The 24,428-nt window shown below is 44.9% G+C and overlaps 1 protein-coding gene across 1 annotated transcript in view; it reads right to left on the bottom strand.

Annotated features, from left to right (window-relative positions):
* Positions 1-24,428, bottom strand: part of LOC147191744 (uncharacterized) — a 168,969-nt gene that overhangs the window by 75,233 nt on the left and 69,308 nt on the right. Inside the window, exon 4 of the mRNA XM_086134189.1 lies at positions 22,903-22,975. Coding sequence (XP_085990315.1) covers positions 22,903-22,975 — 73 coding nt within the window. The remainder of the gene's footprint in view (positions 1-22,902; positions 22,976-24,428) is intronic.

The raw sequence follows: 24,428 nt of genomic DNA, 5'->3' as shown, positions 1-24,428 counted from the left end.
CGACTGCCATGTTCTTGTCTGTGTTGACACCCTGTCAGACCCACCGAGAGCAGGCGGGCTGGTTAGCAAGCAAGCAAGCAGGCAGGCTGATGGCTGAATGGGGGGCTGACTGGGCTGGGCGGGCCGGGATGGAGCCAGCCTTGCAGACGTAGACAATAGTGGGGCCCAAGGCCGGGGCCTGAAACCCGAAGCCCCGGCTTGGTATTTTAAGAGGCCTGAGTGGCTCTGGAGCCACTTGTCAATCAATAGGTGCACACAATCAGACGAAAACAAGACCTGGAATGGCGGAAAAAATTGAGACGATGACAGGGGAAATGAACATATTGAAAGATATTCTCTTTTTCTGCGCATTTTTGGTGATGTGGTCTCGAGATGTGCTAGGGCAACATGGAAAAGAATGGGGGGGGGGGGGGGATCCAGGACTAGCGCCATTTCTTTTCACAAGAAAAAAAGTCACAATGAAAGCCTTATTATGAGAATGATGTTGGCTGGAAAAAAAAAACAGTATTGTCACAAGAATAAAGTATGATGAGAATAAAGCCGTACGACAAAGTCGTGAGCTTCATCGCATATAGTCACCAAAGTCAGATTTGAAAGATGGAGAAAACCCCCCCAACAATTTCAACAAACAACGTCTACAGATTTCCATGACCTGAGTGACTGACAATCTACACAGAGGTTAAGGAAAAATCACAATTTTTAGTGGACACATTGCTTTTTTTTTTTTAATTTAAATTATATAATTACTGTAAGTTTCAAATGACCTCTGCAATTACGAGAGTCGCCGAAGCAAGTTAGAAATGGAAAAAATATTTGGGCGACAAGTCACAAAACTGAATGTGGTCATATTTTGAGCAATAGAAGTGCAGCGAAAGATTTTTTTTTTTAATGGTATGCATTCACAAGATTTTTATGTCTGCATTTATTTTTTATGAATTTGTCTATTCTTCAAGTAAAGTAGCAATTGACTAGATTTACACAGATGAAATGCTAATAATTAAAAATACAAACGAGCAACAGATATAGCAGAAGCATTCATTTTGAAAAGGATTATTTCACTTTCTAACTCCGAAACATTCTAACGTCCCCACCTTTTGAGAGGTGCTTTTCATGGGGGGGGGGGGGGGCAACACTCCTTTGTACAACATTAGACACACGCACATAAATCATACACTACATTTTATGGGCTTCTGAGTTGCCTCTGTCCCCACTTCACTTGTCCACCCTCCACTCTGCGTGCGTGCGTGTGTACACAGATAGCAAAGGCAGCACAATCGGTCTTCCTCCTCCTTTCACAAACACTTGCATCACTTGCCTTGTCTCCGTTTCTTTCCCCCTTCGTGACACCTCGCGCACTTCTGAAGCGGGTGGTGGTGGTGGTAGCGGGGGGGGTCAACAAACAAGATGATGACGTAGCTTTTGGAGCCATACTACGGGGGACCATAAGAAGCCGCCGATGGACGTGGCAGGGCAGAAAGAAATAACACTTTCGAGGTCTTGTGGGAATTTAGTTCGGCGGGTGTGCCCTCAAATGTCAAATACTGCACTTAATTACCCTTGCGTTATTTACTACATGCACGTGAAAAACATTTTTTCCCCTCTGGTTAAAAAAAATAAAAATGTGTACTTTTGTGGTGAAAGTGTGAATGTTAATTACAGAAAGTACAAGTGGGCCAGGTTGTTGTGTGTAAAAAGTTGACATCCGGCTCGTCTTTAAAACGCTTCAAATTGCTTTGCGACAGCAGAGAGGGTCAATTTGGCCGTCTCCGACGGTTATTAGTAAATATAATCACACAAATGAGACACATGCAGGCTGGTCTCCAATTGAGTTCACCGTGAAGATAGTTAAGTCATTACTGCCAGAATCTCATTTGAAATCTGGGCTGCTCTTTACATTTACTCTTTTTAATAGTACAGACCTTTTGGCGTGACCGTTTAACACAGCGACAAAAACATGCATGATAAAAGCCTACTTGCATGCATGCGACAATATCCGCGAATTCTGCTGAATCAAAAAGAGCTCATTCTAGATGTTTTTTTTTTTAAATGTGTGGTACAAAAACAGAAGTTCTATCTCCCAGAAAGCAATTTAGTCAGTCAATTTAAAGTCATGCAATTATTTTTCAAGGTCCTCATCCCATGTATGTTTTTAACCAAATGCAAGCATCAACAACAACAAAAAAAATCTGTATTACGTTAAACAATATCAGATTTATTAGACATAAATGGTTTGGGTTTTATAGGTTAGGCCCATGCTAAAATAAAGGCAAATGAACCATGAATTGGACATATGAATTAATAAGAAAGACAGTTTCGGTATATACTTCAATTAGAGATGTTAACTTACTCCATATTTTGATTAGCAGCCTTTTAAGTGCTTACTGGAGCAGTGTTGTTGTTTGGTTTTTGGTTTTTTTCCCCCCAAATTGCCGCCTTTGCGTTTTGCAAACTGCATTTCACTACACTGTGATCGATTTTAATTTGATAAATTGCTCAGCCCAAACTTGAAGGTATGTGTAATTTAGTCCATCTTTAACAAAACAACGTCTTCCAAGGATAGATTTGCAAAGTCTCACGGCGTATAATTAAATCGTGAAGTCACCTGGTGCCTATAGTCACTCGTTTCAGCTACACTGCTGACTTCCAAGCTTGTATTTCCTCATAGAGTGGCTGGCGGTGTTTGTTTATTCAACCCCAGAGAGGAAGGAGTAAGGAGGGGAGGGGGACAGTCCGACAGATGAAAATGAAGAAGAGTTTCACAGCTAAGTGACCCATGTGAGTCGCCGTAATAGTCACTTTTTGCCGAGGATAAAGAATATATCCCTGTGAATGTTGTTATATTGTCGGCCGGTGTGTTACTGCACCATTTGTCTTCAAATGCCTGTCGATTTAAGTTTCATAACGCCACCAAATACATGTTATTGATTAGCCCATTTGTGGTCACTTCCTTAGCATGTTCGCCTCAAGCTATCTGATATTCAAAGTGATGTGGTTGTTTTTAAATCTGCTACACAATGTTTGTTTGTTTTTTCCTCCTTTGACAGCAAACTTCAACTGGAAGTGGCAATTTGTGACATTTGTGACATTTACCATTTTAACTACTAATATCGGCAATTAGAAACATTATGGCAAGCGATTGTTGCATTTGGGCATTGTACAAATAACCCAGCCAAAATGTCATTCTTGTGCAAATGAGAAGAAAATCGAACCTCATTCTGCTAATAAAAGGTATACAAAACTGAAACAAATCAAAGTGGATGGCTGAGGATGTTTATGACCTCCCTTGGTGCATGAACTCCTCAAGCTCTAGCAAAGATGCCAGCTATCAGGAGATTAGTCAAAATATCCTGTCAAGGTCCAATCGAGTCGGGTGGCTGAGATTACACACGCGCACACCCGCCCGCGCGCACGCACCCGCACACACGCCTGAGTCCTGACTGGAGTGTTGCATGTCTCCCTTGTCAGCCAGATGCAGATTAGAAGTGACCGGCGGTACCATCAGAGAGCGGCGCCTGCCTCATGTTTTCCGGTGAAGCATGCGTCCAGACACATCTGCAAGCAGTTGACTGGGCTTTTTCCTGCCGCTCTGTTCCTGAGAGGTCTGGAAGGGCGACGCTCCCATGCTGACCTTATTGTGCCCCGCTTGTCACTTAACCTTCGTGTTCGATGTCGCCCCCCCCCCCCCCAGCCCCCCTGCCGCCGACGCTCGAGCCGCTCCGACTCTGATGCAGAACACAACACGTGTAAAGCGGCCAACCTCCAACGTGTTGAAGAGACGGACGACAAGAAGGGATTGAAAGACGTGTGAAGTCATTCCGGCTCGGTTTGTGGTGTCAATCGAGAAGTGGGGGCTGCTGTTCTTGTAAAGCGGCGGTCCCCAGCAAACGGGCCGGACACAGACTGAACAAAAAGATTTCGCCGGCGATCAGAGGCCGAAAGAAGTTTTATTTTGAAATTCAGGAGCTTGTGCCTGCGCTTCTGTGCCCGCACACTCACAAAACTGAGTCAAGACAAAATCTTTGGAAAGTTTCTCCGGAAAGGGGAGAAGGCCACATGAGACAGAAAAAGAGCCTTCGAGCTTCCGGGAAGAAAAACGCTGCATTTAAGAGACAATATCAGGAGTTAAAAGACATTTTTATCAGCTGCTCTCTGTAATATATGAGGCTCGAAGCTAAGCCTTCAAAACTGCTTCGGCATGTGGAGTTGGGCTGCTTGTTGAGTTTCCAAAGATTTAACCCCCCCCCCTCCCCCCCAAAAAAAGAGCACAGAATTTCTTGCTGTCCTCCTGTCGTCATAAATCAGGATTGTCTGCGATGACTGCGACCAAACCAAAATTGCAAAAAGGTAGTCTGGACACAAGCAAGACACTTTGGTAGTCATTGTCTGCAATTATTTCCAAGATGGGACTCGCTTCGAAGAGAAAGCAGTGCAGGACTCCCACTAATTACAACAAGTACATAGTCTAAGTTGTATTTTTCATGCAGTGGTTGCAACGAATACAAATGCCTTTTTATCCTTTCCAGCCTTCCCCCGCTAAAAGAAAAATTCCTCATGTGTATTTTAATGACGAAAAATAGCACTCATAACAATGCACCTTGTAAAATCAGACTTCAATGACATCGCTCAACCGAATTCAAGAGAACACACTTCAACGATTGCATGCTACTCCTTCTGGTGTGCCCACGTTGGCCACCTGGGGGCAGTATAAGACAGACGCAAGTATATGCGGGTCATTGAGGCGTGATTATGAACCCCACTAGAGTTCCAGAGAGCACTTGGCTGGATGCAGCAACGAATCACATTGCAGTGGTGCCTATCCTGCCAAGAAACCTAGTGGGATTCGTAACCTTTAGACTCCCCTCTCAGCTCATCGGTAGAGCACCAATCGTAGTTGTTCTGCGCAGAAGATAAAGAATATGTCCCAGTACGGTGTGATTGTTTACCGCGTTTATTTTCCGCGCCATTTCTGTTTGGTCGCTCGAAGGATTAACGCGCCAAACATGGATGCTAATTATCATTAGCATTACGGCGGTTGTTTTAAATACAGACGATGTAATTTTTTTTTTTTTTTAATCTTTCGTTTGGCAGTAAACTTCAACTCGGATCGGCAATACACATCTTGAAGCCTCTTATGATGAACTGTTGACTATTTTTTAAAAATATATATCTGTCAAATGACGGCTCATATCCCGATAAACTGTCGAGTCAGTCGTAAAGTTAAGGCACCACTATGATTTGCTTTTATTTGTTTCTATGCCCGTCTGGTAGAATATTGTGTTCCCAGTACCACGAAGTGCCCCAAAATGTTTTGTGGACCGTTGCTGTAAAAGGATGAATCTCAAAACCCCTGCAAAACAAACACGACTTCTCGCCCAAAGTGTTTATGATCCCGAACCTTTGAAACCAAGCGAGTCACCGTGATAAACTGTTTCAAAAAGTTTACATTTTCTTTGCCTCTAGAGCCTAAGAAACACAAGCTCACGCTGTATAAATCTGTCAGGGCTGCAGCGTTGAGCGTATACAGAGTCATGATTTACACGTTCCAGATGGGAGATTACAGGACGGCAGTGAGGCGCTCGGAGCATCACGCACTCTCCTCTTCATGCGCCCACTTCCCCGAAAGACCCTTTGAGCGCCGTGAGCGTTATGGGGTAAACAAACAAAAGGCCTAACGTATTCAAACATTGGCTTTTGCTGGAGACGCGCGGCGCAAACAAAACTAGAAAACGTAGCGAGCTGGCGAACATGAACGTCCCAGATGGTGAAAATCGAAAGATTTCGCCTTGGCTTGACCACAATAAGACATTGTTGATGATGTATTCTGCACATTTCTGCACAGTCGTCTCCTGGGCAACCTTGCATAATAACAATTTGCGGAAACAAAGGACTTATACAGAATGAAAGAGACACTCAATTCCACTCAACTCGTGTGCCTCTGTGCGTGTGTGAGTGTGTATATTTGTGCTTACGCGGTGTAGGCAGCATGCTTTCCTCCCCGAGGCTCTCGCCCGGGGTGCGTAAACAGTGATCCTATGGTGCTGGGCAGAACAATTCACTGTCAGGGAAAAGGTCAGCGATCGCTGCTCGGCTCCATCAGGTCAGAGAGGGGGGGAAAAATAAAACGGCGAAAGAAAAAAAAAAAAAGGAGGAAAGAGCGCAGCTAAAGTGGCGAGGGCCCGGAGAATATGTTTCCAATAGACCCCCGTCAGGCCGCGTTAGCATCTGCGTCCAACACATTCACCGCAGGGATCGTGACCCTCCACTTCCCCTTCCCTCGCACTCCCCAGTGGGCGAAGCGGCCTGCAAGGTCACCGCATGGCACAATATAAACTGACCCCCAGCAACTAGCCTAGCCATAAGCACCCCAACAACCCCCCCCCCCACCCATCCCTCCCCCGCCTTCCCCTTTCCACATCCAACACCCTGTGGACATTTCCAGCGAGCACCAAAGTACCAGGCCCATCCCTGGCAGGGTCACTGTCAGCCCGTAAAATCACACCAGGGCCCGAAGCGTCACCCAAACGGGTCCGAGTCTTTAAAGGCGGGGTAGAATCGCGCGAGGATGCGCCGTGAGGACCGACGAGTTGATCAACACCGACGCTCGCGGTCCTGTCCGCCGTCATCATGGCACGCGCGCGCCGAGCTCAGCGTAAACACGGATGGACCGCCGAGACCTTTATGCTGCTTTTACCTGCAGTAACTGGAGCCGTGCGTGGCATTCTAAGATCTAACACAAGCTGATGGCACTGCAGAGAGGATCACCATCACTTGTAAAAAAAAAATGTTGTCTGGGTGCTTGGAGAGGGACCGCGTTACAAAGATGGACTTTCTGGATCGCGGCTGACAAAGAAACCTGCTGATGAATCCGGTCTTAATGTTGAGAAATAGTGCAGGGGTTCATTAGTAATGCATTGAATCCCAACCATCGTGCCGCGGTGTTCTGAGAGAGATTATCAGGTGAAATCCGCTTTTACTTGGTCAAAAGATATTTTTGCAACAAATCATATATTTTTGTTCATTTAATAGCTGACCTCAAATAGTTTCTTAGGTTTTAATTGATATTTGTTTTTTTCTGAATGCATTTCAATGGACATCAATTTTACGCTATTCATGGTCTGGGCCGGTTCCAGAAATCTGTCCGACACTTTGTGAATGGTAGAGTGACAAAGCCATACTGCCTGAATAACATGATTAATCCAGTCATTGTGCCCAGCCAAATATCCCGAACTTTTTGTGAGTCGTGTAAACCTAATTAGGTATGGCAGAGGGAAAAGTGTATGAAAAGGAAGAAGAGATACACAAAAACTATCATCACAAGACATTGCAGAGAGAGAAAATGCTCTGCTACATACTCTCCAAGCAGATCCACTTCAAATTCAATTACACACAGACTTCCAGTTACCAATCTGCTCCGTACAGATGTAAAGGGTTAAATTGACAACATTTCATTAACCTTCGGTATTTTTCTACTATTAGTTATCTCCTAATGATGTCATCAATGTCATCATCCTCACTATTAAAATCCCATCCAAAACAACACAAGATGTCAAATAATGAGAAGGGGAGAGAGAAAAACATCTTTTTCCGCTTGAGAGAGGGAAAATAATTATTAATTAGGAAGGAACGCCTCATTTAATTAGTCCTTTTGTTAAGACAATGAAGGGAGATGAGCTTGCATTGGAATATGCGTTTTTTTTTTTACCGCATGACAATGACGGGAGGAGGAGGGGGAGGAGAAAAGAACAACATCCCTGGCTAATTTGAATACAGTCCTATTAGTCTAATGACCAAAGTCTGTGATCACTACTCATCACCATTAATGCCACAACTCTCCTTTGCTCTGATTGCCCAAGGCCTGGCTTTTTCCCTTTAGCCCACATTCGGCCAACGAACCAACGCTTTTCCCCTTCCGCTACACATGAAATGTGACATGGGGACACTAATGTATGTGGAAAGGGGACGGAGAGCAGGGCTGCTGAGACACCGCGCGCTCCTCCTTTCGCAGCTAATGACATGAAGTACCACACGGAAACTGGGGAGAAAAAAAAAAGAAAAAGAAAAACACAACCTCTCGTGTTTAAAAGCCATCAGCACCGAGGCATGCTTCTTATACGTACGCTCCTCAACACGCTAATAGGTGCAACCTAACGAGCTTTGACCTCACGTCCGCCGGCGTCCATGCTCCATATTGGCATCAGAGCGATGAAGATGCCACACTGCGTTCAAATGAGTTGGAAGATTGCAAATAAAACGGAGAAGAGTCGAGTCGCATTTGCAGTTGCACGATTTGCTCCGGTTTTCTGCTTCACAATGCACAACGGAAGCTTATTATTTTAACCACATGTTTTGTATATAAACAAGTCATGCAACGGCCACTATGGGGGGTCAGGGGGTGGGGGGGTGCTCTGGGAAAAGCTTCTGGAAATTGTGATACATGCAGAAATGTGCCGAGGAATGCAAAGGGAATATTGGATTTAAATATTGGAAGGACATTCTGGCATGCTGGTCAACGTCGGATTTGTTCGGAAGCAGAATAAATGTTTCTCACAAGAAATATTGTTGAATGCATTTGTTCAAGGGGATCACCATGAAATCTACAGGAAATATTTTAAGTAACATTTTATCATCCTTAGCTGTTATACAATTGAATTTATGTCAAAACGTAAAAACAACACGGGTTTCCAGGTATTCCGATGATTGAAAGGAAAGCCACTCAGTAAAAGTAAATAGTTCCTAGTAATTACTTCTTAACCGCTTGGGGGGGTGTTTGCTGTTATAAAACTGCTAGCAAGACTTGACTTGCGCCTGACGTCACATATCCCTTCACCCTCTCAAGTCTTTGACCACAGCCACGCCATTCACCCCTGTACACAATTGTGATTTTCAGACATGGCTCTTAATAACATATTGAACGTATCGTCGTGATAAATAGTCACAGAGAACGTGCATGGAGCGTCAACAAAACAGCAGTGCTAGCGTTACTGAGCTAGCATTAGCAGTATGCACAAACTGAAATTAGCCACGGCTGATATGCTGCTATCATGTTAAGGGTTTCAAGTTTTATCTTTTGGAATGTACAAGCCATTAAAAATCAAGAGCGCGCCCACGATGGTGCTAAAACGATTGACACCTTGTCGTCGACATTAGCTAGCAGGTGTAGCCATAATGGTCTGCTAAATTACTCAAAGATAACCCAACCAGACATGTGAGAAAATTCCTTGCGCCACCCAAAGTATCCCGGCGCGTGTTTACAAACATTCTAGACTGTCTTATACTAAACTGGGCTCCTTAAGCACAATTTGGTGGTTTATTTATCCCATTCGGATTTGTGTGACCTTGCACACACAAGTTCCCTCTCATTTTAGTCTCCATTTATCATTTATCCAATTGAAATCATGTCACATGGACTTGAAAGCGAGGCCTTTTCTTATTGTAATGCTGCTTTTTCATCACTTTAATAATGCCGAATGTATTCCTCCCACTCGGTTTTATTATATGCTTCTGCCCCGCCAATTGCTTCATGACACCGCTGTAGAGAGATGTCGTCAAGGGCAAAACTCAGATGAAAGAAAACCTCGGTCATTATTACAGCATCAAATGAGCATTGAAGTCATTTGGACGCGCGGCGCCTCCATCCTCCTTTCGCACATACCGGCAGCACATGACAAAACAAACAGGTCACCGAGCATGAGGTGAAAACATGTAAGCCACACGTCTAATGCCCCGGCATCATCGTCACCCGGCGTGATTCCACTCTGCCAGACAAAGTGGCACAGCTGGCAGAGAAAAGAGCAAGCGCAAAGCAAGCAAGAGTGTTAAATGACCCACGGTGCTCAACAACCTTGGTGACTGGGGAAGGCCAGCACTAATTAACGCCGGGCGGCCATTTTAGCTGTCAGGGGAATCATCACTGTGCTCGCAGTGCTTGGATTCACCCCTTTGGACATCTTCGTCACTCGCCCGCTCCCAGGCTGAGGACTTTTTTTTTTTCACCCCTCCACCCTCTAACCGACAACCTCTCACACGCAGGCCTGACCCCACCCCCAACCCAATGCTAACGAGGGGAATGTTTGTCCGAGGAAAAAGCCGACCACAAACCGTGTCGATCACAAAAAGCCGGCCTTCCACTTTGTTGCTACAGTCGCCTCCTCGTCGGGCGATGATTCGGCATTGTGTACATTCTGACACCTTGGGAAGCTTAACCCTCAGAAAAACGACTTTATCGTGGGTTAGAATAGCATGCCACATTGGCGGCACCCTCGGGGATCATGATTTAATACCTTGGTGCTTTTCTCTCACATCTTAAGGACAGACCTGTGCCTTTTGGGGACTAAAAAAAAAAATGCACTCATCCATTTTCTATTGGAAGGAGCCCCAGGCATGACATTAGGGGGGGAAAATGGAGGTCAGCTTCTCTAGACACAGTAAAGGAGATGTAGAGGCCGGGCTTATGTAAGACAATAGAGAGGGATTTCATTTTAGGCTGAAGATGAACGGCAAAGGCATACCGGCATTTCAAGCTAGTAGGGGTTAAAAAAGAAAAGACACTTAAGAAGATCACGTATCGCAGGTTTTAGCAAATGTACAATCCATTTGCGTACCCGGACAATCGCAATTGTTTTTGGCAGTAATCAAATCTACAATTTAGCTATTTTTGTGCTCACAATTTAAAATTGTTTTTCAAATGTCATGTCTGGGGCCCCATATTATCGCACTTATGCTGTTTTGGGTCTCGAGACAACCGCAGCATGGAGCATGAACAGCATGAACCTGTGCAAGCTCCAAGGAAGCCACCTATGTTAACCGCGACACTTCTAATTGTATTGCAGTTACCAATGTAGTTTTCTCTCCCACGCATCCCATTCAGGGTCACATGGAGGCTGAAGCCTGTCCCTACTGACTGTAAGGCAGTTGCACCCTCAACCGGTCATCAGTCAGCCGCAGAATCACCGAGCAGAAATTGAACCCTTGCTAATGCCAAGACAGTCATCGACGTTAACCACGACATTTCCAATGGCCACAGAAACATCTATTTTCTGTCATCGAGTGGCTTGGTGTGAAAAACAGTCTTACTCCCTCAACTGGTCACCGGTCCGTCAGGGAATGAGGCTTCACTCGATCCCTGAACGTCAGCTATGTCAACCACGACACTTCCAATGTGGCCTGACCGGGGTTGCAATGTTCTGGAGCGTGGCCCTAGCCTACACCCTGCACTGATGGAAATTGAGCCTTCTAGTGTGAAATGTGTTAATCACCCAGTTCACTCTACCTTTAAATCCAAAATGGGCTAAATCGGGGTGAATTGTAACTCGTGGCAATCAATGCTACGGAACCGACATCAAAGGTTCCGGTGACGAGTCACGCTCGCTCACTCTCCCCCATCCGACTGTTGCTACACAAAGTGGGTTGTCTCTGCGTGAGCGCTGGAAGCGAGAACATCTTTTGCAGCCAAACATGCCTATCAATCATTCATCTGGTTTCTGACACGCCGCCTGATAAAACCCTCAAGTTCTGTCGCCTTTTGCGGCCCGATCTCCTGCTATCACATGACAGGAGCGGGTTGGAATGAATATTCATCGCTGGCAATTTATGGATTCATTTATCACCCGCCTTCCTACGTGTTTCTTTTCATCGGCCCCCGGGGGTGCGACCGTGGCCTTGGCCAGCCACCAGCGCTGGAGCTTTATTCCTCTTCACACAGGCCTAGTGTTAACGCCGCTGGCCAAGTTCACAGATTTGACTGACTGTAGACTTAATGCCGCTTGCCTTGTTTTCAGCACTTGTCCCTCCAGATTTGCCACCCTGGCTGCACAATTTCCTCCAATTCTAATTATTCATCAGCTCGTTATGCCCGTGCCTGGGCGCCTCCCCTAATTAGAGGCGACGCAGGGTTTGGTCCCAGGCTAGCCCCGAGTGAGGGAACCAGTTCAGAACCAGTCTGCGGCGTGCGCCCGTGGAGGGACTGGGTAAGTGCCAGCCTCTCCGAGAACACGGGCGAGGAGAAGGGCTCGTGTCTTGACAGTGTGATGTGACGTCCCTTCAGAAGTCTAACACAAACACACACGCCATCGTACTGCAGTGCCCCATATCTGTTAGCATCACCTCAAGATGTTTATAGCAAAGTCTTTCTTTCACTGGTGTTATGTATTGCAACATGAGTGTGAAGTTGTTTTGTTTTGGGGTTTTTTTCTCCAAATGTCGATTTGTTTTAATGCCGTCAAGTCAGCCCGCTGAGAACAGTGTCAGTGGGCAGTGTAGACAAGCGTGAATTATTAAATCATTGTTCCCTAATTAACATCAGCCCCCTTTAGACACGGAATAGCCTCTCGAGCGAAGAACAATAGAGCGTGCCTGTGGTTATTTAAATGAACATTTTCCGCAAACAGAAACAAACAATGGCCTCATGTACGCCTCCACCGGCACCGCTGTTTATATTAACATGATTTTTTTTTTTTGCCGCAGAAGCAGGGCGAGTGGTGTTAGCATTAGCTAATAAATGACAATGTCAGTGTCAAATGAAAATATACAAGACACAGGAATGAGACACAACAAGAATAAGAACCCCGGCTATCCATTGTTCTCAGGCCAATACCGTACAATACATCTTTATTTATATAGCGCTTTCACAACAACTGCAGCAGTCCAAAACTGCACAATAGTGACATCATGCTAACCTGTCTGGTCAAAGGTGGAATTTAAGAATTTAAAAAAAAAAAAAAAAAAAAAAAGGTTGGCAAACAGTATCACTTTTAAATATCTTTTTTTTTTTTTCATTTGTCCAGTCAAGCAAAACGCGAGTTTTATTTGAGGGCAGATATACGCAATGATGTTTTAACCTACATTTATTCATGAATCAAAGAATGTTAGCAGCCCAAGGCTTCTCAAATCGTGACGTTACTTTCCCTTGAATGCAGTTCGACGGCTATAAACGAGCAGTTGTTGACATGGTAGCCAAATCCAAATTATGTTGAGTTTGGACGAAAAGAAAAAAAGAGTTGAGGAAACTAATAGCAATTCTCTGTGTGTCTTCTGAATAACCAACATCTGAAAGTAACAAAGTTACGGTATGTTAATAAAAATATGTGCCAAATATGCAAAGGAAACTTATCGGTTTTAGCATCGTGTTTTAAAACAGCTTGGCTTGTTTGTATTTCTACCGATGAAAATGATCTTTCGCACAAACGGTAGCCTAACACACAACTGGTTAAAGTAGCTGACAAGAGGAATTTCAAAGACGCCAATCCTCCTTGTAAAAATGTTAAACCATCAAAAAAATGTATTCTGATAAGGGTTTTACCCTCAGCTGACCACAAACTTGCCACCATTTTAAAGCTAGCTTCCTAACACGGACTGTTAGCATGTTTTAAACATCACTGAACAGTTTAGTTGTTCTTCCCCCTTAAAAATTCCACGCCTCAGCTAACAAACAACATTTCCAGTGACCTAAAACACAGTTTGCGTGCGGGCGAAAGGCAGAAAGGTGGGAGGAAAAAGGTACGTTCTGAAAAATACCCGTGTTCGTGAGGAAATGAACTGAGCCTCGGGTTATTTAACGTGACCCCCCCCCCCCACCCCCCCCCGTGTGTCATCTTTGCACCTATATTTATTTCTTTATTTCTGATGCATTCGCACATTAGCAGATGCGTCGAGTGTAATTCTTTGTGCGCTTCTCGTCGCTGACCCATTCCGCTCGTTTTCGCTCATTTTCTCACAACTGTGTTGTCGAAAGGTTCTGGACTCAACATGGGGAAGCCTCCTAACAGTAAAGTGGCTCATGCTAATGCATATTCATTGGCCCCCTAGTCCTTACACGCGCGCGCGCGTGCGCACACACACACACACACACACACACACGCATAAATATAAAAATACAGTACAAGCATAGACAGTGTTGTACTAATTAAATCCCTGTGTGTGAGCGCAGAAATATGTAATGCTGACATTTAGTCAAGGGAGATTTGGGGAGATGAGGAGAAATTCTAGCGTCGGTCTGGAACTGGGCCCGGGGCGAGCTGGCAGACAAAAGGACAGCGGCAGGCGGCGAGTCTGGGGATCGGGAGCGGCGGAAAGGTCATCTCCGTGAAAAGGCTAACGTGTCAGTGCTTTTGTTCCTGGCCCTCGGAACATATGTTTGGCCCTCCTCCATGGCTGCCCCCGCTATCAGGATGAAATCTAACCTCCAGCCCCCTTCCAAACATAAGATGAGACACTTTGCGCACGCACCAACGCACACATCTACACATTGTGGGCAGCGCTTAAGTTGCGATAGCAGAGTTGTTTTGGATAAATTGTTCTATCACTTACGTTGGGGGTGGGGGAAAGCTTACACCGTCCAAGAACACCTGTCTGATTTGATGCACGCGCGTGAAAATAAGCTTGACGAGTGAAAAGGAGCAAAAAGCATCCTTGACAATGAATGTCATTGATTTATTGCTATTTCTCACCAAGACTTGAAGGGGAACATCTTTGGAAGAAGATCGGCAAATATATATCAAAAACGGTTGACAGGGTGTTGCACACAAACGACTAAAGGGATAAAAACCCACGCCAATGAAAATAACCTCCGCGGCGGAAATAATAAAATATCAGCTTAACATGGGGAAAGTCATTTAATCTTCGCTTCGCCAAATCTATAGCGCTCGCCATGAGTTTGCGCTGCGGGGATATGAGTCATCCGCATGAGAAACATATTGGCAAGACTTCTTTCACCGAGAACAGTGAAAAAGGTGAACTTTGTTGCATATGTGGCTTATCACCCATGCAAACTTCCTCTTCCTTCCCCCTACAACACATCCAAGGAGCGGAAAGCAGTACAGTATTTTCAACAAGGGTGTCGGGAAGAACATTTTACATTTTCTGAAAAATGCCTTTAAAAAACTATTTGTATGAGAATTTAAAAAGATGTAAAAAAAAAATCTAGTTTTTCCCCCAAGGCAGCTTTCAAAAGTTGTCTCATGTAACCACATTCCAGCACTAGTTTTGACATCTCGGGTAACTTCACACCTGGAGAAATATGCATGGAAGCAACACCTGTACGATGCCGTAATAGCCCTTGGCCTCGACGGAAACCATCAGAAAGGGAAGAACGGGAGGACTCTATCCCCTCTTTTTTGGACCAGCGCTATTTAATTCCACATTCGTTTCTCCTTCGAGGGCACGGAAAGTCAATTATGTGGAGGTTGTTCTTCCATTGATTTATCCCTCTCAGGGTGGCAACCGATTTGATGTCATCACCATGCGCGTCCTCATTTATGGAATCCAAATAGCTTTGCTGTCACGCTAAAAAGCGCTAATATGTATGTTGGGGACCACCACTTTGAGTATTGTAACATGTGGTGGCATGCCAATGGCAACGGTAAGTGGGAGGCTCTTTTATTCTATATTATTTATTCTTCTATTTTATTAGTTTTGATACGCTGCGTTCACCGTCTATCATCGACATTACGCTGTTTGTTTTGTTTCCCGACTATATTGCGAAAATCTGCAGATTACAGAGGTCACTCTTTAGGGCCTTATACGGTAAACGTACTGTAATGCCCTTGCATGTGGGAAAGGAGAGCCACGGTCGTCAATACACTTTCCAGAGGTTAACTGAATGGCAGGAGAAGAGCAAAACATGAAGAGTGAGCCCACCGGAAGTTCAAATGCGATCTCAAAATTGCGGATTTTCACCTTCGGGGTTGAAGATCAATAATTAATCGTTGATTAATCAACTTTGACTTGACTTTCAGCACATTTGCATCGACTACAAAAAACAAATCTTCACTCATTCAGCCCCAGTACATTCCGGTTTGCAGAATGAACACTCAAACTGCTTTGGGAAGTCTGATGAAATAACAATCATCATAATTCCAAGTGTCCCTGAAACTGTACTTTTCTCCCCTTAACGATGCTTTCATTTATTTTTTTCTTTCGTTTGAATGAATTATATTCCATTGCTGTGCACCAGGCAAGCCAACCTTCCAACAGTCTGTCAGGGTGCATCAGGTGAGACCATAGCGACATACAAAGTGCGTGTGTGTGTGTGTGTGTGTGTGTTTGTCAAGAAAGGAGAAAAGACTCGAGGTCATTCTCGTTAGTGGAAACGAGAGCCGCTGTCACTTCTAGATTGTAACAAGTTGCCAGACAACTTGCATCTCGGCTCTCTTAACACACACTCACACACACACACACATGCTCACTCCCCCCCCCCCCAACTTGGTCACAGTGCCCTCTTACACCAAGTGCATGTGCCAAGCACAGTGACCCACATTTACATGAAGTCCCCGGTGACACTTTGGACTGGTCCATCCACTCTTCCGAGTTCAGCACTGGTCAACACAGTCAAAGCAGGTGAAGAGCGAGAAGTCACCGAATGCTGCGTGACAACTGTTTGCCTCTCTAACTTCTATTCCTGTGCCGTGTTTGCGCACGGGTCCATTTTGTGTGGAAGAAATCACCACCGAGTGACACCCACACAGACACGGAGACTCGCCCGTCGTGAAAAAAACATGGCGCTGAATGGAAAACAACACTCGAGAATGGGGCGGATAAATAAATGATGGTGTCAGGGCAGAGTGCGAATAGCAGCCGCGAGGATGTAAAAGGAGAGAGGAAGGGAGAGTGATTAAGGCTTCAGAGCGATGGCGATAGGCCTCTTCCTGGTGGTCTCTGCGGACCCCGCAGATGAGCCTGAGAGCGCGCAGACCGGACAGCAAACCTCTCAGCTCGCTTCGAGCTGTCGCCGCCAGTGATGCCCGACCCAGGAGACTACGCTGCGCTCTCTGCGAGATGGGAACAAACTCATAAAAGCTATTATTGCGCAGATGGTTTGTGCTCTTCTACCTTAAAAAAAAAAATCGGAGCTGATCTTGACTGCTGGAATTCACATCCACTCAGGCTCTTCTCCGAAACTATGTTTGCAGCGCCACCCGCGTATCAACGTGTCGCATACGCGACTCGAAGTGACCGCATGTTTAATTCCTTGGGCACTAATTCTGCGGCCACGTCGCCGCTTGCCGCTCACAAGGAGATATCTCACAATCAGGGCGTGAAATGCTCGAGAGCTTCCAGGCAGCGCGCCTGCTGGATGGTGTTTTCTCCCAACTGGTGTTCATTTGACATTTAGTAAATCATTACTGCGGCCGTGCCCTTGAGGAACATCCCTACACACACACACACACACAAACAAGTGCAACCTTTATTAACACTGTTTACATGTTAAGTGACCTGATTTCATTCATCGCCAAAATGACACATTCACCAGAGAAGTGTGTGATCAACGCCCCTGAAGCGGGATGTCAGCTTATTAAAAAAAAAGAAAAAAAGTGTGGAAATCATAGTTTATATTTAGGGTTACAGTCCTCCCCTGCTATATTGCGATTTCTCATTCATTCCATGATAGAACATTTTTTTGGCGGTTCAGCTATGTACTGCAATGTTTCAATTAGAACACTAGGGGCAACATGTAAAAGGAATACGTAGATATGAGACGAGGAAGAATGTCGAGTATGATGGATAAACAAGGAGGAATACGGATGCCTCTGTGTCTTAAAGTATCGCCAAACTGCTCACCTGCTCTGAAAACATACTTTAGTCTGGTCGAGTGGTATTGCTGTCAGAGTATCGGCACCATTTTTCACATACTAGAGCACATCGGCGCCAATTCCGAAACTGGTATTGATCCATCCCGAATAATTACTTTCAGGAGCGTCACAGACGCCAATGCGTTTTTCAGTCGTTAACTGAACGCCGGGAGAACAGCAAAACAAACACAAAGAGCACATTCGCAAGTTGCGGACCACAGCTCACAACCAGACGCTCGCACGCCGACTCGCTTGATTTCCCCCACTAGGCCCCTCCTCTTAAATGCACATACATGTCCACACATTTTTTTTTAGCCTTTTTTATGATCATCTGTGTTTCCAATGGATATAGAAGTATGTTTTGCTAAGTTTCAATGTGTTTAAATAATGTGGGAAGATATCTCGACATCCCAGATTGTCAACTATTGTTCTACCGAGTCTACCGAGTTGGTACAAGCTATCAGAGTCTCGTAAATTCCACTGAAGATGGCGACGTAGAATCTTCCGTCAGCTTTGAAGGCGCCGTCAGGCTTTCACACATCTCCCACATGTGCTAAACTTCCTCGCGGCCCCTCTAATCATCGGCCGGGCTGAGGGTTGAAAGCTGATAAAAAAAAATAAAAAAAACAAGCGATGCAGCGGCCACACATCTGTCTGCTTGCCTCTCGTCTCTGCCGACAGCTGATGGATGGCTGATGGCGAGAGATACGTGGCGGCGGCTGGGGGGGGGGGGGGGGGGGTACAGATTGTAGATGGACGCGAGACATTTCTGACGTCTCCCAGTGTGGTGAATTTTGTCACAGCATGTGGCTAACGTTGCCCTGAGAGGCGGACACGCCTTAGACTGAGTGGTCACCTCAATCCGGGAACTATTTAAATTATGTTGATGCATATATACAGTATATATATATATATATATATATATATGTATAATGCTTTAAGATCATAAAGCTCTGTTGTGTACACGGTGAATGTTCTCGCGCCGCATCTCAATCAATCGTGCGGGTGTATGTACGGAACTTTGGGAGTCCAGATCTATACGGCACGAAAGCAAATGCACCTGTAACACTTTTGTTCCGTGCATCACAATGTTTTGTAGCAATGCTTGAAGCCCGGCTGTCTGTGTAATTGTCTCGCAAAGAGCTCCTAATGTCTCATCGCGGCACTCACACATCATGCATCCTCCTTTTAAATCCATAACCTCTTAAGGCGGCCTCAGACGGTCAAACCCCCATAAAAGGGTACCAACGGCATGCCTCGGCGTTTCACACGCACACTTTTCATATCAATGAGTGCACGGAGTTTAGTGGAGCAATATCCACCATCAATTAAAGATGGAACAAGGAAGCAAGAGTCGCGCTAATGTCGGCCTTGAGAGGCCGAGCGAGCAATGGATGCGCAATCAATAGCCTTAGAAAAACAGATTGTTTGCGTGACACTCGCAAAAGGCAAATGAGAACATCTGTGATTTTGTGGACGCCTGCGAACAATACGAACCAAAAACATTCCAACCGCTTCTTTCCCCTTCAATAAATTCTTACTGGATTGACTCATGATTAAGTACAAATACTCATAAGCACATAAAATGGCCCAATTCATTTTTTTTTTCTTTTCCACAAATCAACACGAATGGTCCTTTCCCGCTTCGTCTGGTGTTTTTACACACTATTAACCAATTTCTGTCCCTGAAAGGGTTAAATTAGCAGTAGGTAAATATCAAAACCTGGGGGGACCGAGCCTTCTCTGTCGCCGCCCCCACCCTCTGGAACGCTCTACCACAACACATCCGCAACTGTACTGACCTCCAATCCTTCAAATCATCTCTTAAAACTCATCTGTTCCGCAATGCTTTTAATACCTTTTAATCTCTTTTACCCATTTTCCTTTTTGTTCATCGAAATGTGCTTTTGTAAATTATGTATGCTTGTTTTAAGTGCACATTTTTATCCTGTGTTTTAAGCTCTTGTAAAGTGTCTTTGAGTGTGATGATAAGCGCTTTCAAATAAAATGTATTATATATACTGTGTATATATATATATATATATATATATGTATGTATGTATGTATGTATGTACGTATGTGTGTGTGTGTGTCTCCGAATGTAATTTTGTTGTAGCATAAGAGTGACTCCAACAACCAGAGACAGATTTCCTGTGTTTTTAACATATTTGGCTAAGAAGAATATAATAATATTGTTAGTTAAACAAATATGGAAATGGCGCTTCACTTTTCTCAAGTCATCGAGACACAAAGCCAAGACAAACACACTCACACACACACACACGTGCTTACGCCGCGGACGTCTTTGGCCTTTTGCCTCCGAGCACTTTTACTTGCCTGCGCAGATATTACATATTCAAACTGCGCCTAACCCTCGCTCTACCTTGACGCTCGCCCGCCCATGACACCTCAGCGGGGACAAACGCGGAGACGATGCCAGGGAGAGGCGAGCTTGCCCGCCGTCTTCTCGCCTGACAGCCAACATGTTTACTTTTGGTGGCTCTCTCCACGCATCCCATCGCACGCTCATGAAGAAGGGACAGGCGACGGCATTGCAGCGCCAGAGGCGGGATGGAGGGCAAAAACGACGTGGGGAGACGCTGCTGCTGCGACGACTCACACGGCGTTGACCTATTGTGTTCCCCCTCAGGGTGTCAATGAGCGGGAACGAGGGGGTTAAGGCATCTCCGCTCTGGCGGAAGTAAGCAGGAATAGGCGAGGGGAAAGAGGAAAGGATGTTATTAAGATTATTGTAAGAGGGCATGCGCTGAGTTGTCAGGGGTCGGGAAGCCTATTTCTAAAATCATCCCACTTGGGTCAAAATAAATAAATCATAATAAATCCACAGAACGCGTTCGTAGGCTGTCGGTGACATGTGCCAAAGCCACAGGTGGTGCTAAAACTCTAAATTGGAGATCTTATTTGGGTCAAAGCTTGATAAAAAATCCAAAAGAACAACCAAACAACAAGATGGGCAATGACGGCGAGGTAAAACCTCGAAAGCAGAGGTGTCAGACTCAATCGTCCGACTTGACAACAAACGGTGAACTGCATTGTTTCGCAGCATTTGAACGCTATCAGGACCAGCCAGCTAGCTAGCTAGCTAGCAATCACAGTATTCCACTGTTATTTGTCATTAATGCTTCCCGTTTTCAAATCAAGCACATTTTTCGTGAACGCTCGCTTTGATAAAATAACATAGCAATAACACAGCCAGCAGAGACGAGCCACCCTACCGGATAACGTTTATTTACCGCCCTATAGCAAACCTCACTATCAAGAGGCATTCGGTGTTTCACGTATTCTTACAAACATGATCAAAAATCACAAAATCATAACGGGTTTTTTTTTTGTACCGACAGTCCACTGGCAGCGCTAAGCAGCTAGCAAGTTGCCCATTGTCCACTGCATCAAAGAAAATGACAGCGGTTATCTTTCACCTTCAATAAATGACAAATGTTCAATACGCGTGGGGTCGTACCGTAAAACGCTATTCAAGGAATGACTCTCGTCCGGTCATATTGCTTGCTCAGAACCAACCGTTGGCTAATAAAGCTTTTATGATGCCGGCAGTTTGACCCCGGAATGCACATTTTCTATTTCTCCGATTTCCTCTTGGACAAACTGGTTCCGAATAAGAATGAGCTCATTCCCGCCTCGTTCGTCAGCGACATGACGTACAAGCCGGCGTTAAAGCACAGAGTCACGCCGTGAATGAAAACCCGTGTTGGTGAGCTCAATATCGTGACCTCTGACCTGCTCCATGCTGTGCGGCGGTAGCCTTTCTTGTTACATTTTATAGGGTGAGGAGTTCACAGCCCATCCATCAACGTCTCGAGCGGCGTGAAGCTTATTTTTAGCCAAACTGAAGAGACTTGAAGCAGATGAATGAAATGAAGATTTATAGTTTTGGTCACTTAAATCCCGACCAACGCGGGCCTTTTTTTTTCCCTCCCCCCCTGCTGCTTGACCCGAGTGAGTCGGTGCCAATGTTGCTTTTGCCCTCCGGGGTCAAAAAGCAGCACTCCCTGGGGTCACAGCAATATTATTTCCAGCTCCGAGTCTGCCGTTAATGATCTAACACACTTTTAACTAAAGCAGCCACTTGCAGAATGCACCTGTTGTTGATTCTTGGCTTCCAATGCCTCGGTGTTCAAGGTTAATTTAAAAAAAAGATCATCTCGCTTTCCATTCGACGCCAGGACTTGCATATACGCGCGCACAAAAGTAAATGAAGGAATCAAAATGAGGCCTCATCAAAAAAGGGGTGAAAGGGTTGAAAAATCAAATCCCTCTAATCTCGTTCAAGGCCCCGATTCAGGTTTGCGAGATTGAAGAAAATAGCTCAGGACACTGTAACCCTTTTTAATGGGATTTGCCTTTTGATCTACTTGAAATAATCCAGCACAATTTAAAAAGTACAGGTTGGTCGCATTACTGTTATTTGCGAAATAAAACGGGAGCGATAGTCCGCAAAGAGATGGAACGAACTCAAGGGACTTTTTTCAAATGCTGAATGATGAATGATTTTTTTATTTTTTTTTGGAGACCAAATTGGGAAGAATCATCATGTGCAGGCACACCTCAATACGTCGTAAAATGTAGAAAATTAGAAAGTCACAGGTTAAAATCAAGTGTAATGATGTCAAAATGATCTTCTAAGTTCCCATCCGAGGCCAGAATTCTGATTATGATCAAAAATGACTCGTATTTCTCCAAGTCGTCTTCTTACTTATTCTTGTCATGAGTAACGCGTCATAAAAAATGTTTTACACCAACGACAACTGCTGGCTCAGCTGTTTCTTTTTCCCTGTGCAGGCATAATCGTCGAACTTGGCCGGTTGTTTGGCCAGCGCCTTGCCAATAGTCACGTCAATATGTGTCCGAAACAGTGGCGAGAGGAGACCTAAATGCACTAAATGGACGGAAGTGAACAGTAACTATTGTCATTTGAACGACTGGGAATCCCGCCTGCATTCTCTGGACTCCTTTTATCCAGAATCAGCACATCCCGGGAGATGTTCAAGCTCTCCTTTTTCTGCACGTCATGATCCATACGACTGCATTTGCATGCGATTTTCCTCACAGGCACGAAAACGTGCGGAAAATGCGGGCAAAAAAAAGCAAGGCTCGGGGGGTGGACTCCGAGGTTCATACAAACACGCAGGATAGATATGGAGACGGAGCTACACCAACACCAAATTAATTTTTCATAACATCATGCTCAATACAAAATGCAATAAGTGTTTCTTGTAAGACGACTCCCGGGCACTTATAGCACTTGAGCACGCGGCAAGGTACTCCTCAGAGGTCCGCTCTACATGTTTGTCTGACTTACTTTGACTCCAGGAGGCTGACATCTGATGCTGAGGAGGCCCGGGGGCTGGCTGGCTGGCTGGCTGGCTGGCTGGCTGCAGGAGAGGGAGGAGAGGACAGTGCAGTTAGTGATAGGTGGGGACAGTCGAATCACGGTGATCATCCTAATCCCTTCACAAGCAGATTTCTCCTCCGCTGGAGAGGAACAGCAATAATCCTGTTCTCCGGGAGCATGATATGCAAAAATTGACGTCTTTTCATTATGTAGCCTTCTCGATTGGGCCGCTTGACTCTCATGGGCATGTGCAGTAGGCCTCGCTGCGGGCTCGAGTAGTCAGTCGTTTTCCTCAACGACACAAAAGCCGAACAATTGATCAAATTTCAATTGATATTGCAATGCAGGAGGATGCAATTTGGAGGGGAAAAAAAATCTTCATTTTGGTCGATTGAAAGGCTTTGTACATATATATATATATATATATATATATATATATACTGTATATATTTTATTTTTTTCAAAATTGTTCAGCCCTTTGCCATGCTGATTGATCATCACCTCTTTCAGATGAATTCTAATTAGACTCTGTTATGCACAAAAAAATTTTTTTTTTAAATGGCGCTGACCGATGACAACTGTGTGGATGATCACAATCATCCAAAATTGCCCAAAACAATTGAAGATAATTGATTTCGACATACATAAAAATGGCATCATCCATCCATAAGTAAGATTCACCCCCAAGTTGTTGATTTAAGGACATGGAGATATATGCGAGCCTCTGTGCTTGCTCCGCTCTTATGAGCAAAAAAAAAAAAAAAAAAAAAGAATGAGCCACTGTTCCGGCACTCATTGCAACGATTCCCACGGTTTCGGTCAACATTCGTTCCGTTGTTTTTTATTTTTTATTTTCCCCTCCGCCTAATCAGGATAACACATCAGCAACTGTGTCTTTCTGCCCAGAAAATTCCCCACCAAAAATAACCCACAAATGACAGTTTGTTCAAGGTCGTGAAGCACAAGTGGATGTTCTCGCTACAAATGAGTGAGACGTTGTACAAAAAAATGTGCGCTACAACGCAATACCTTTTAAACGAATCAATTTTAATGAAACTCATATGCGCCAAACCAGTCGCTCCTTTGAAAATATAGCACGTGATGGCATTTTGTGGTATACCAGACACAACTCAACAACACCTGGAGAAAACAAGGAGGGTTAGTGGCATTCCTAATCCAGTAAGTGGAAAGCAACAAGTTTTGTAACCTCCTTTCTCCTTTTCATATGAGCAAACATGTTTGCGTGTTCTCACTGCATTCCAGAAGTACACAACACAGTTAGCTTTTTGGCTAATTAGCATCGGTGCAATGAAGTCACCACCGGCATCTCGGGATTTGCACGGGTCAGCTGCAAAAGGCCTTGAGGGAGGGGAGAGACATTGACATGCAAATGATGGTCTCAAACTTTATTGAGCGGCTTACATTTAAGTTAATTTGCCGTTGGGAGTGGCTAATTGAAGTAGGCTCCTCCGGTCATTCTTAAGGAGTCAATG

This window comes from Hippocampus guttulatus, chromosome 17 (assembly GCF_054856545.1).
Source record: "Hippocampus guttulatus isolate MCC_2025c chromosome 17, RoL_Hgut_1.0, whole genome shotgun sequence".
NCBI lineage: Eukaryota > Metazoa > Chordata > Actinopteri > Syngnathiformes > Syngnathidae > Hippocampus > Hippocampus guttulatus.
Note: the sequence above shows the minus strand (reverse complement) of the source record. Positions and strands in the feature narration are given on the sequence as shown.